Source organism: Saccostrea echinata, unplaced genomic scaffold, assembly GCF_033153115.1.
Source record: "Saccostrea echinata isolate AGI-Se365-2 ecotype Australia unplaced genomic scaffold, CSIRO_AGI_Sech_v1 ptg000014l, whole genome shotgun sequence".
In the NCBI taxonomy this organism is placed as follows: domain Eukaryota; kingdom Metazoa; phylum Mollusca; class Bivalvia; order Ostreida; family Ostreidae; genus Saccostrea; species Saccostrea echinata.
Window position 1 is genome coordinate 15,188,671 of NW_026889763.1, and position 15,132 is coordinate 15,203,802.

Here is a 15,132-nt window from a genome sequence, read left to right on the forward strand (position 1 = left end):
CTAAGCCATGTATTACTAGTATTATCTCAATAAATCTAGGATACAATACAATTTAGTGTCTTAATGATTTCAATTTCATGATAATTTATTATCTTTTCCCAAATAGGCTGTTTGTCTTCGAGCAATATTATTCCTTGAGTATGTACTGAGTAAAATCTTTTTAAAAATCAGTTGGTTTTAAACTGCATTTTTTAACACCTATTTTACCGAATAAAAATCAACAGTTTATATTTTCCCCTCTAAATATCGATAAACATGAAAATAAAATACACAAAGAGACCAAAAAATCTGTGGAGGAAGTGGTGAAACTGAACGCTTCCTGTTACCAAGTACCAATAGACAATTATAATGCAGGTTACTTCCCTTCAATAGCGGTATATGTTAACATCCATGTAGACTATTTCAGGCACGTAGGAATCAATTTCAGTTTTTATTTATTTTTTTTTTTTTGAGGGGGTGGGGTGGGTGGGTGGGATTCTTGACAAGCAAAACAGATAAACAGTACAAAACGGGGATTCTTGACAAGCAATAACAAAGCAAAACAAAACGAACTTTTTTTCATTTGTTATAGTATAAACTGGTAAAATTATACCGAGGGGATACAACTGTAAATTATTATAGCTTTGTTTTCGAAATTAAATTACTTAAATTATATTCCTGTGAACACCCCCCCCCCCTCCCCTCGATTCTTTCAAGCTTGTTTTTGATTTTTGGTACATAATGCTGTTTATTACGCAAATGAAATTCCAAACTTTTGTATTTAAAATCCAAACCTTAGCTTTACACTTTGATTATGTTATCTATGCATTTTAACATGAATATAGAAATATTAAGTAATATTAACACAAAATCATGTTGAATATGAGTATGTTCTTTTCGTTACTGCCAAAGTCTCAAAATAATATGCGATTTCTCCCCATATATATGTTTCAGAAGTAAAAAAAAAAATGCTCCTTCAACATGTAAACAAGGGCGAAGATCATGCATTTGCTACTTCGCACAGGATTACATTCTACAATTCAATCTCATGTGACACTGACGTCAGATGCGTCCTCATTAATGACCAATATTTGATAAAGGTAAATATTTACGGCAAGAAAAGGAAAAATCAAACAAAAACGAGTTGATATGAAATATCGAAAGATACGTAAACAGGAATCCATTTACTACTGATGAGTGTTAATCATATCTTAATATAATCTTTTTTGATTAAAGTAAATCTAACATTTCTTTCCTAGGTAACTTGAATGACCAAAGTAATTTTCTTTCCGGTTTTATCCGGGACAATGGTTTTAGTCGTTTCATTTCGCAAGGCATATTAGATCCTTTGTAAACAAAGAGTATTTATAGACGAACAGCGACAGTGAAATCATTAAGGAAGAAAAATGTCAGGTAAGCAACAATAAGTTATATTAAACCGAATGAACCCTCCTTCATAAGATCAAGCTATGGTCATTGACTTGTTTTCTTAATGTAACATCAAACGGTTGAAAAGAAAAATGCTGTTTTACTCTGTATAGTAAAATTACGTAATACTAAAATTCGGTATTTTTAGGGAAAGGATATCCAACGCAGCCTCGCCCATACCCAGTACAACAAAACAACGTTCAGTTCGCATACCCCCAGGCTCAACCATGGCAACGTAAGTATTCAATGTTCCCTTGTGTCTGTCCTTGGCTAATTTGGGAAAGGGGCACTCAATTAAACATGTGAAATGATAAATGGGAATGTGCTGTGGATTACTGGATGAAGGTCATCTTTTTATAGTACAGAATATTGATTGGTAATGGAAATCTTTTCTGTGTGTACTCTCTAATATTCTCAATATTTTATTTCCTCATATACATGTGACATGGTCAGTGAAATGAAATATGGAGATAACGAACAGTATTCAAGCTCAAAGTCCATTTAAACAATACAAATTGGGAGTAGAGCAAACATGGACATCTAAAAAACATCAGAGATTGGATCAGGTGCCATGGTGGAGTGAGCATACCTTGCTGACCAGTCAAACCCACCATGTGCTCCTTGTCATGATCGGAAAAAAGGAAAAATCTGTAGACAATTCAGTGTGTAAATAATGGTATAACAACCAGTAATGAAATACACCAATCAGCATTTGACTTAAGGATAGGTTGTTTTTGCTGACAAGGTTATTGTATCAACCATAAATTTGCAAAATGATGACTTCAAACAAGACTGTTAATATCCTTGTTTCATCATTTTGTTTGTCAGTAGCTTGTCTCATTTTAGAAAATGTTCATATGTAGAGCATGCTCTTGCGTATCAAATCAACTGGGAGACAAAAACCCCATATGCAAGTGATAAGGGTGTATTGCTACATAAGTTAGAGATGTTGATGATTGAAAAATTGAAGTCATCATTTTTATCATAAAGCTTTGTTGCTAGGTTACCATTAACGTCTTTTTCTGGTAAAGTATATAATGAAAATATAGAACGATTAATAAAATTTTGCAGCATCAGCGCCACCTATGTATGGTATGCCAAATGAAGCTCCTCCCCCCTACAGCTACCAACCTCCCCCACAGCAGGTAAGCTTTTGTCAGGAATCATCTCAGAACTTTAAATGTGATATCAATCCTGATAAATCCAATAACATGTTATAAATTGTATTAACAATCTGTCTTCCCAATTCTTCAGCCCCAGATGCCAGCAGGATATCAGATGTATCCACAGACACAGAATGTACAGTTAGCCGGACCTGGGGGCATGGTCAGCAATGGTCAAGTGGCCATGGCTTCCTTTGACTCAGGAGCAAGATTTGATGGCATTTCCCAACCAAGAATACCTGTAAGAGAAACAAACACTATTTTTTTTAATCAAATGTTTTAAAGACTGCAAGAAAAATGCGAAAGTTCTTTTGAAATCAAAATCAAAAATCCACTACATGTATGTGGTGAATCAGCAGATTCAGTGTAGGTGATAAATTGAGTGAGTAACCAATTTTTAGGCAGCATTGTTATATAAAATATGATAAGTTTCTTTGTTGTTTTTCAGCCCCCACCCCCTGGGTGTATGCCTACAGCAGCCCAGCAGGCTGTGATGCAGGGTCGTCCCATCGTGGCCCAGCAGCAGAAAGCGAACTGGTTCTCGGGAAGTGGAGGGGGGTATACATGGGGAGGGTTATAAACTCTACATAAAGGGTCACTAAAGAGCAGTGTATAGGGAGTCTATAGGGAGACTCAGGTCATCTAAAATCTTTTCATTCCATGTAGGAATCATCTGTGTAAAAAGTCTTTTATCATCACAAATTCTGATGAAGGGCTGGGAGAAAAAACAGAGTGATGATTTATATAATTCAGACCAAAGGTTTTATTTGATTTTAAGAGCCAAGTATTCATGATCATTGACTGTGCACAACTACTTGGAGAATAGGTTGATTAATTTTTTTCTTAATTGACCAATTTCCATAATGTTAACTGAACTGAAAAAGCATTAATTGCTGACACTTTTTTGTACATATTTTATTAATTATTTTCTTTTAAAAATATGTTTAACTTGTTGCTGAATTTTACATTATGTAAATTGTAATAAGATTTTTTCATTATCAATTTCTTTATTCATCATGATACTTATAAAATATTCATCGTCACTGTATATATCTTTCATTTAGAAGACTGTGATGTTATATAATATATGAACATTCTACTATTTATACTCAAGTTGTAAATAAATGATGTTAAAATTATTCACACTACTGAATGTTGTTATTGTTAGAAAGAAGAAATTGAAATAGTGTGGTGTCCATTTGCTCTTTATTTCTTCCATGTTTAAGAAAAGTTGGGTGGGTATGCCAGTTTCAGGCATGTAGGGGGAGGGAATTCGGATGTTTGTGTGTGTGTGTTGGCCTGTCTGTGTATCAATTTAGGATAAGTCTCCTTTTAGGAATTAAATATCGTTCTAATGAGACCTTGGACAGAAAAAAAGTTAGTCTGGATTTCAAAGGTCAAGGTCAATAGCAATCTCAGTGTCATTAAAAGGTTCTATATACATGTACATGTACCTGAAGGTCATGAATGGAATGCGCTTACTTATTAATGGTGTGCTGATTCATTGGTAACCTTATACCAATCTGTTTTATAAAGGAATCTGTTGGAGTAATGCACCTTAAAGATGTTTCTTTCAATTGTCTGCAAATTGTAAGGTTGGAACACAGACCCCCCCCCCCTCCCCCCCAAAAAAGTAGAGACATATTTTCTAAAATGTGGACTCAGCATGGAGAGATTGATATTAGCTCTTAATTCTTAATTTTTTTGTACTTTTTGAAAGGAATGGTACAAATTACTGATATTGCAAGTAAGATTCTTTAGAATTTAGAATTTGCTGCTAATCAATATGGCATAAATGCCATAATATAAAAATATATAATAGAACATGTCAAGAAGCATTAGATAGGTGTTTGAAATTTTTTAAATTATGATAACAAAAATTTTAAGTTAATATTTTCTCAAATTTTCTGTATAATGTCACGACTTATATGTTGCTATCGCATTTCACACGAAAATAAAATTTAAAAAGAACTTATTTTATCTGGAAATTATTGAAACTAAGAATTTCGGGAGGCGTTTGATTGACACATTCTTACACTTTCACAAAGTTAACTTTATCCTTAATACTTAGGAAAAGTAGAAATTTTGTTGTGTACGTGAACTGTTTTTGTAAACAGGGCACGAGCTCCGTTATTGTTAATGTTTTCGTTTCACCGAGTTTGTTCAATTTGTTAAACTCTGCACAAATCAATTAATGAGCACGGACTGAGAGTTCTGGTGAGTTGGTTTTGCTTTCTCACATTTCTACTCTGAATTTTTTGGATTATAATTTTAATATTTTTCATTTATACACAACAAAATTTCTACAATTCCTAAGTTTTAAGGATAAAGTTTAATACTTTGTGAAAGTGTAAGGATGTGTCAATCAAAGCGTTTGATAGTAGAATCTGCATGAGATAGGCAGTAATTCAGTAAATATGATTTTTGTATTGATTTTAATCGGGATCGGTTAATTTCAATCGGGATTGGTTTAATGGAAAATTAGCATCCCCCCTTTAAAGTTTCATCATTTAATTTCAAATTTAAAACAAAAAATGATTGTGTATTATATCACTCCTATTTCTGACTTGTTCTTGAATATTCTATCTATAGATAAACAAGATATTAACGAATAATATGCTGTATTTTCGTAATTTTTTTATTTAAAAAAATATAAATTAATAAAATCTGACTTTTCTTGTTTTATTGGATATTTATGTTGTGCATTTATTAAGTGTAAATTTTAAATTAAATCATCTGATTTGCAAATAAAACACTTTTATCATTTTAAATAAAATACAGAAAAAAATATATAAAATAATAATGAATTAATATCCATCTTTCCACGCCGAAACCATATTTTCAAAAGACATGTTTAAAGATCTATTACATAAAAATTTGGTGTAACATTCCTTCTTAATTACATCTATATATGACCCCCCTCCCTCTCTCTCTCTCTCTCTCTTATGTATATACTGGCAGTAATATAAATAAATCAAAATATAAATAGGTCCTTTTGTTGAACCAGTTTTTATACAGGTGACTGTATATGAATCACAGACCTCCTACATACAAAGTTTTAAAAGACACACTGTGGAGATATAGACACGTAAAAAATGCACATGGATATCCAGGCTGATATTACTAGTACATTTACGCGATAGCAGAAACTTAAAACAAAATATTTGAATTTTGAGAGCATGTACATGAATTAGAGGACTGTTTATGATCCCTTTCACCAGTTTTTCTTGACGCAAGAGACACCTGCATGGGTAAGTAATAAAACAGACCGAAGTGACTAGTCGAAATTAATCAAATTCAATATTTACTTAAATGATGCACATGTCGTATAACTCAAGAGTCCATGATTTTATCCTTTAAGGATCGAAACTTGATTTATTCAACCATTATATTTAATCACCTTAAAGTTTTCATTGATGTTCATTCTCCGTTTTATACTTTCTGAAAGTATGTCTTAACCGGAGACACTTTAACAATATATACGTATATTTGTTTTTGTCATACAGTGTATATTAAGGACACTCGTTAAAGTTGAGTGATTTTTCACGCCTGACTGAACTGAGGTAGGGAATCATCTTTCTGAGATGTTGATGATCGGTCGGTGAATATGGCGATAATCAGAAACAGACTGGTAATTTTCATTATTGTGCCATGTCTGTTTGTCTGTCTGAAAGGCAAAGAAAATGAAGGTATGTGATTGTCAGATTATTTGTCAAAAAATTTTAGATGTTCGATTTTTTTTTTCAATGTGACAGATCCAAGATTTTTCACGGTTAGAAAAGGAGTGAGACAAAATAGCAATGATTAAGGGTTCATTTCAATGTCACATACTGTATACCGTTAAACTGTGTCTTTTTACCAACAAATAATTTACGTTAAACGATCTGCATCGTTCTGTGTGACTTAAGCTGTAAAATTTTCTTGATTACTCAATAGATATTGTAAAATAAAAGAATCAATTTGTAAAGTCGCTTACATGTGTACTGTTATAAAAGCATATTCAAATAAACACTAGATAAATCTTTAAATCTGTCTTCTTTGAATACAAGAATTAAAATATCATATCAAGTATGTAATGATTAATATATTTACAATTAAAGATTAATTAATCAATTAAATTTATATTTGTTAATTTCATTTTTTTTCCTAACATTAACTGGAAATGATAAGTTTTCCTGTTAACATGTTTGTCCTAGAAGACTTTTTATTTGTTCATTTTTTTTCGTTTGTCATTGAACGACCTTGTGAAATTGTCCATGATACACGCTGAGTTCTAGTGAATAAAGAAGAGTGTATAGTATTTGACCTTTTTCTTTCAGTGCATTGTGTGAAATTACAAACCCAAACGACTGTTACGGACATATGCTTTTTTTTCAAAATTGTTTAAGACTTTTATCTATACAAAGAACAAAGTTTGATATATTTTTGATATATATTAACCTTATAGTTTTGTTATATAAATAACGGTAAATTTTCAATATTATATTTTAAAATAGCCTATAATGTATATTTTGAAAAGAAAAATCAGAAAAATTGAAAATATTGTTCATCACTCAGTTGATTATCATTTACTACTAACTGTCCTAAAATAACCCCAACTATAGATTACAAGCATGAATTACTAATTGGATTATAGATAAAGACTTTTTATGAGAATAATTGAAAACATTCGAATTCAAAATGTATCAACATATATTTTATGCAAAGAACCTTATTGAGTGACGTAATCTTGTTTGTCAAATTGTTATTAGCACTTAGAATTAGATTTTTAATCTCCTCCCTTTTTATGTTCTTCATCGTAATATGAAACAAAGAGGATGAACGGATCGAAGATCTAATTTCAATCAGAAATTGTGTTTGAAAGTAATGGCGGTAAATGGCATGATTTGCTAATTTCCGGTTCCCTGTTTGCAGAGCGTGTGATGGTGTTCGCCAATAGGACTCACATCCACTGGGTCAACCAGAATACTAAGGAACACCACGTCATGCCACTAATTAATATGACCGAGGTCAAGTACGTGGACTTTGACCCCGTGGACAATATGATCTACTGGTCAGACGTTCATCACGGCGGATCAATATCCAGGGCCACTCTGTGTGCTGAAGGTCAGCTTCATATTTTTCCATTGATTACAAAACATCTTACGAATGTAGACAATACTGCAAAACACAAAATAACAATGATGATGATAATGATGACAATCATGATGATGATAATGAATAATAAGGCAGGAGAATAAGACAAGATATTTGTTGCAAAGAAAACAGCTTGGATCTCAACAAACTTTTTATTTTAATAAAATAAACTTTTGACTTTTTCACGAAAAGATTTTAAAAAAAAAAGATATACTAGATCATTGGCATAAAACTTAAGAAAAACTTTTGTGGACATTTTCAGAGCAGGAAACTGTTGTTACTAACATTTTTATCAAGCACGTCAAGGCGGCCTTTGTAAGTATAGCAGTGGACCATATCCGCCGGACAGTTTACTGGACTAATTCTGCTAGTGACCTCATAGAGAGGGTCAATCTAGATGGGTCAAACCGGACCGTCATAGCAGAATACGACATGGGGTCACCCATAGACGTGGAAGTCGACGCCAGTGCCGGGTAGGTAGCCTGGGACAGCGGTATCACTTCTACTTAATGTACAAAACATTTACTTTTAAATAGCATACAGCTGTGTCATGTATATTTTAGCCTGTGTTCACAGACCTTTTCGAATACAACTGAACACACTGTATATTGAAGTATTTCATTTAGGCTCCCCTCGAAAAGTAAAAATCGTTATGTTTATACCTATTTATGTAATGAAGTTTGAAGTTCCAGTAAAGAATGTGTACCTTTTCAATAGATTTCAGTCTTCTCTCAATAGATTCTTTTTCATGCTGATGGTTAAACTGAGCTTTATTTGACAAATAGTAGATTTGAAATCCCCATCTCATTTTCATTGTTACTTTTCAATGTTTTTGTGGTTCAGCACAATTATCCAACTAAAGAGTCACTAATTAACTCTGATACCTTTTAAAAATCTTTATTATCATTATAATATATAAACAAGTGGTAAATTGATATTTACATGTAATTCTGATTAACATTTTGATTGGTCCTTTTGAAGTTTTTCAGTTTGACTGAGATTTCTGATTGGTTATTTGATTGGTCTTTACAGTTTTGTGTACTGGCTCGACGGTGGAATAAAGCCTAAGATTGAGAGCTGCTCTTTGAGCGGTAGAGGTCGAAGGACGCTGGTAGACCTGTCCGACCATTACCCCTCTATCCTTGAGCTGGACACCCTCACACAGGCCTTGTACTGGAACGATAAAAATAGCAAGCAGCTCTACATGGCCAGAATGGATGGATCCAACATGAGGGTACTCAAGTCAGAGATTCCTCATATTACAAGAATGTTTATTGAAGGTATTTAGCACTCTATACTTAGTTTAAATTTATCACCACAGACGTGTTAGTGAAAACTCAGCTCCCAAGAAGGCATACCTTAACATTGAGAAATTGGAGGGAAATGAAGTTGTCCTAAAAAGAATTCACCTCCGGAAGGACACTCACTAAATAATTTAAGACTAAAATTACATGGAAAAAAAGACAATCTTTAAGATATCAGCCCACATTTGTGTGACATTCAAATGCTCACGATTCGTGGGCATGAATATCCCCTTGTCTAAGCAACTTTTATCTTTTATGCTAGTCTATGATAACTAAACACAATATAATGGGACAGATTATTAAAGTAATTGTGCTATATACTAGTAGCTCATTTGACAATTTAGGTAACTTTACTATTTAGGTAATTTTACTATTTAGGTAACTTTGCTATTCAGGTAACTATTTCTGAAGATAACATTCCCCTTTAGGTAACTTTACTATTTAGGAAACTTTACTATTTAGGTAACTTATCATTTACATAACTTTACTATTTACATAACTACTTTTTATTTGACTTTACTCTTTAGTTAACTTTATTACTAAATGTCATTTGACTATTTCTGTAACTTTACTATTTAGGTAACTACATCTACTGGACTGACTGGTGGAACAATAACATTGAAAAGATCCCCATCACCGGAAGTGAGGGCCCCACGGTGATACTAAGTCCCGTCAAAGATATGGAGGATCTTATCAGTATCAAGGTCAACCCAGATTTTGTCCATTGTGAGTTGTTACCCCACCCCTCCCCTCCACACTGTTAGATTTTTAATGTTTTTCTAATGCATGATTTCTTTTCTACTATATGTAAAAGTTCATCAACCATCTGTTCACTCAATTATTTCAATTTGTTTGCTTTTAACGTAATTTCCCGAATGAAATTGAATTTATAATTAAAATGCACACAATGTAAGTATACCTTGTGGGACAAAATTTGACACAAAGGGCTCTTGTACTTAATAATTTTATAAAGGAATAAAAGCCATTTATCAAAGGAGAGTAATCTCTCTCATTAGAGGGACAATGAACGTTAACATGTGTAAACATCTTTTTAAAAGTACAGAAAACCATTAAAAATGTAGAGAGGTCACTTTCAATCTTGTCCAGTATAATCGTGGACAAGTTATCTTCTGGTGTGAAAAATAATCAATGCTGCGGTCAAAAATCTTCACTGTTCTTTAGTATAGTTATCATCAATATACAATATCAATTTTCATCTATTGATAGATACATGTATATGCTCAAATAAACAAAATATGGGAGTTAATGTTATGTGTGGTATCGCTTTCCGAAAAGTTTTTCAGCAATAATCTTCACTAGTTGACTGTTTTAGGTCCTCCGCGCCCGGCTTACAAATTCAGAGCTTTCTCCTCCGTGGTGAACAGGACAGTAGAGGCAACGTTTACCTGGAAGGCTGGCTACGGCTGGAAAATCCCCCAGTACTTTGAACTGGACCAGAAAGATGTAGACTCCGAGATTTGGATAGAAGTCTATCAAATAGCTGCAGACAGCGATACAAGGGTGACACTCCAACTGGAACACAGCAAGGAGTATCACTTCAGAATAAGAGCCTGTAATAAATATGGCTGCAGTCACAGCAATACACCGGAAGTAAAATTTACCACAGAAAGTTAGTACAATATTGTTACTGCCCCCTTTCTACAAATTGGCAATGAGCATACTGACAATATTTGGGGCTGGGGATGATTGGTAGATAGTTAAAGCTTTAATTTAAAAAACAAGATAGGGTAAGACCCCTTTTTGGCCCCTGGTTTGGGGTGTCTCTTTGAAAAGTGCAATAGTTCATAATCAAATACCCGTTCTCATACTGTACCTGTTACTAAATGATATTGATTCTAAGTAATATCATACACAAAGGTCAATTTCCGAATTTTCTTAGTTTTCATTAAAAATTTTCATCAATTTTAAAGCACAATTTGTTTCTGAAAACACAATGTACAAGTGTCTATCTACCAACTTTATGTATTTCAAGCACCAGTATGAAATACATCTTGTGCATGAAAATATCAGATAGGCAAGCTTGGTCTCTGTTTTCCGAGGTAGAACATTTGACGGGATTTTATATTATCATTTCTGTCTTTGACACAATAACGATAAAGATAAGTCATCGAAATCTGGGCATTTGTTACGTTACTAAATTTAATATTCTATAACTTTTTTTGATTTAGGTGTAGCTGCTGTACCAACTTCAGTCAAGCATTTTAACCCTTTTCCTACTCTAATGAAGACTGGTATAATTGTGGGGGGTATTATTGTTTTCGTTGGAATCGTTCTAGGTGTATGGGGATACTGGAGATCCCGCAAAAGGAGGCAAAAAAGATACCGTGCTGTTAGATACTCAACATCATCATACATCACGTGACCTATGGCCATTTTTTCTTAGGATCACGTCTTTTTGCTTTAAAAGCGACGTCTTTCTTTTGTGTTTTGTTCAATACAGTTTTGCTTGAGATTAACTTGTAAATATTAAGTGAAAGTCAATGTCAGTGAGAATGTATCGTATGGATATTGAATGTCATGTTAATCTGTGATATAAATAATAATCAGTTACTAAGATTTTTTTATCTGTGTTTTGTTTGATGTAGGCAAATATTTACCCAAATTTCACATCATTCCACGACAGCATAGACGGGTTTAACAACCTTAACCGCAGTTTCAAAATAATTTTCTTTCTGTTGGCGTCCATGATAATCTTTTCAATATTTCAATCTTTAAATACGAGGGGTGATCAAAAAGTTCGCGAACTATCTCTATATTTACAAAACCACAATTCAGATCAGAATGAAATTTGGCACACATATAGTCATACAGATATTCAATGTGAAAATGACGTCAATATGTAGGTGACTTGTGACAAAAAATGGTTGACTCAGTCGTACTCGAGCAACGAACGGCTGTAAAGTTTAACGTATATCTTGGAAATTCCTTTACAGTAGAATGTGATAATTTGTACAAGGTTTATGAAGACAAAAGACTTACCAGAAGTTCAATCATTAATTGGATTGATTGTTTTAATGAAGGCAGGGAGATGGTTAAAAATGATATTTGTTCTGTTGCCCAGCGAAAGCAAGCCGGGGAAAAGATGTGTCCTTAGTTGAGCAATTTGTTATGAAAGATCGCCAAGTTACAATTAGAAAAATAGTTGAATATCTTAACAATAATATAATTATTAAATCCCTAAAATATCGTTTACTTCGACGTTACGCGCAATTTTAATGCCATTTTACAATTTTAGTACCTGACCTATTAAACCCATCGGTGATTAAAAAAAACAAATCGCAATATGGGTGATATTGATATGAATGGATAGGTTTTGAACAGAACTACCCGACTCCAGTCAGAAAATAACATTAAGATAAATTTTATGCAAAATATAGAATTTTACAGCGCAAATAAAAGGAATCTTAAGCGTGTAACGCGTTACATTTTTTAAGCAGGGATCACGCATTTTTCCTGTGTATAGTGTTCAAAAAAGAATCTCGAGTTTTCATTTTTCTCACAAAACAAGAGGAATCCATGTCGTTTTTGACTTCATTAGCGATTCTGTATTCAATTGTGGCAAGAAAAAGAAAGCGATAGTTATTTACATAATAAGAATCTGTAACGTTATTAATCAACAAACGTGCATGTCAAAATAGAGATTGATTTTACTCATTTACAAAAAGTTTAAATAGAAACAATTTATATCAAAATAATGTGCTTTTGTTATATATTTTAAATATTTCATCAATGTTGATATTAAACTGCATGCTTTATAGTTAGTTTATGGATTACAAGTTCAACAGAAATTTCCAGCATCTAAAATGACGTGTAAAAATGAGATCAATCCGTTTTTCTAGGGGTTAAATTCTATTTTTTTTTTCATCAATTATAAAAATAATTATATGTTAAAAATGTGCTAATATAAACGATCATATTGAATGACAGATTAATAAATTTACTCTATTAATTATTATTTTACTCAACATTTAGGAGGTTCAACATATTTGTCCGGTGGACGTTCTTGACGCGTTATTCGTTTTGCTTCAACGTAATGCATGCAAGTGCGTTTGAGAGTGCTTTGAGTAATAACAAACTTTATCAGATACAAATCGAAAGCACCCTTTTTTAAACTGGTTTAATTACAAGTAGCCTATGATTTTTTTTACTCATATTTCAAGTACAAAGACATACCGATATGGTACCAGTCAAGCTAGTAACACTATTACATTGTAGAAGCATTACATCAATTTTTCCATAGCGCTATAAAAACGTAACGTCAAACGTCACCAACATCACGCGTAACGTCTTTAGACTTTAAACATATGAGATATGATAAAAAGAGTTCTTCAATACTTTATCCACATTGGATAAACGACGTTCCCGAGACAGAGGACTCGGGTTTTGATGAATCACTATGCTAACTCTGGGAAGGAATGTCCTTATCCACCCATCCTATTGCCGAGATTTGGCTATTTCTGACAGATGGACTGTTCTTGTTATAAAATATAACTTGCATGGTAAGAAATATAAGACTCGGAAAAATCTTTTAGCTTCTGTGAACAGAACGCCACGGAGCATGTCACGTGACCGCCTGGATCACGTAATTCGCGCTTGGGCAGAACGGTGGCAGATGTGCATTTAAATCGCAGAGGACTACTTTCAAAAATAATGAACACTGAAACCTAATTTTATTTCTTTAATGGAAGTTATTCAATTAGTTCGCGAACTTTTTGATCACCCCTCGTATTTCGACTTTCCCATCTCTGCATACAGACACCATGTTTAATGTATGACATGCAAAGGGAATTCTTCTAATTTGTTTGTATATTTATATGGATGAAGGTTGGTATCGTCTATAGAAAAACTCACCATTTCTTGACTTCAACCTGACAATATTTTATAGAAAAAAGGGGGATCTTATGTTTTGACAACCTTTACACATGTAATATACACATTATATTTCAAACTCAACTCTGAACAAACCTGTGCTCGGTGTTTACGACAGTTTTGAAGTGTGTACCTGTCCCATATTTATTTTGATATTCATGAAAATCATAGGACCCTACCTTCAACGCGCAGCTTCGTATGCTGCCTATATCTATTGTTTGACATTTTTAGATGATGATTCAAATAATAAAGAACATTAGTTATTAATAAAATTTAATTTTCAAAAATTTTAATAAATGTTCGAATTTAACGAGTAATCGGGGACCACAGATAAGCCTTATAGAGACTTGTTCTTTCATGGTCTGTCAAACCTTAAGAATCATATGTTCAGGTTACTTCGCCCAACCCAGTCATACTGATCTGACTACACAGAGAAGTTGTTGACAATATAAAGGCTGGAGCACATACATTTTTTACATTAATAAATATCAATTTTAAATCGATGCTGATAATTTTTTTCTTAAAAAATTTCAAGCTATAATACTAATTCGAAATTACAAATTATATCTATATACATATATATACACAAACACAATCAATGATTTGTAAATTCGAATAGATATTTGTAAATTGACATTCGCTGGTTTGTTTGTTAATCTAAATTGATAATTTGTAATTTCAAATACAGTAGATAGTTTGTGATATTCATAATGTTTAAGGTCAAATCAACATTGTGTGATTTCAATTTTTTTGGTTTAAAAAATTTAAAGAACGGAAAAGATGCAGGCATCCTAGCCTAGTGTGATATATGAAATGAAGTCAGCTGCGGATTTCGTGGTACATGTATTCTGAAATGAGATTAGCTGCAGAACTATAGCTCTCTGGGTGAGACAAAATTCGGACGTCAATTCAGAAAGCTACAAATCCAAGCATTGAAAAATACGTTCGATTTACGGCGCCGTTTTTTTGTCGCACGCTTCGGGTATTTCTTGTGCTAAATGCGTTTCCCCGCTAAAAGCATGGCATCCGTGAATTAACCATATATTTTACCCTAATCTTGTTATTTTCTGTACCTTTCAACGGTCCTAAACAGCTTTATGTGACCTTGGATATCAGTTTAAAAAATTTGCATTCCGACATTCATATGTTCGGGTTATGCTATCCAAGTGAAAGGTAAATAAAGTATCAAGATAATGAGTAAAATATATAGTTAATTAACGGATACCATGCTT

General features: G+C 33.0%; 2 protein-coding genes across 2 annotated transcripts; both read left to right on the forward strand.

Moving 5' to 3' along the window:
- Nucleotides 1–1,296: 1,296 nt before the first annotated feature.
- On the forward strand, nucleotides 1,297–3,709 carry LOC133187266 (DAZ-associated protein 2-like). Its single transcript, XM_061322624.1, has 5 exons — nucleotides 1,297–1,392; nucleotides 1,556–1,642; nucleotides 2,479–2,552; nucleotides 2,662–2,811; nucleotides 3,019–3,709. The coding sequence occupies exons 1-5, from the start codon at nucleotides 1,386–1,388 to the stop codon at nucleotides 3,148–3,150; spliced, it is 450 nt and encodes a 149-aa protein (XP_061178608.1). The 5' UTR covers nucleotides 1,297–1,385; the 3' UTR covers nucleotides 3,151–3,709.
- Nucleotides 3,710–5,684: 1,975 nt separating this feature from the next.
- LOC133187267 (low-density lipoprotein receptor-related protein 6-like) lies at nucleotides 5,685–11,585 on the forward strand. The gene is made up of 8 exons (XM_061322625.1): nucleotides 5,685–5,821; nucleotides 6,077–6,259; nucleotides 7,485–7,676; nucleotides 7,969–8,179; nucleotides 8,739–8,986; nucleotides 9,590–9,736; nucleotides 10,344–10,640; nucleotides 11,200–11,585. The coding sequence occupies exons 2-8, from the start codon at nucleotides 6,178–6,180 to the stop codon at nucleotides 11,391–11,393; spliced, it is 1,371 nt and encodes a 456-aa protein (XP_061178609.1). The 5' UTR covers nucleotides 5,685–5,821; nucleotides 6,077–6,177; the 3' UTR covers nucleotides 11,394–11,585.
- Nucleotides 11,586–15,132: the final 3,547 nt, after the last annotated feature.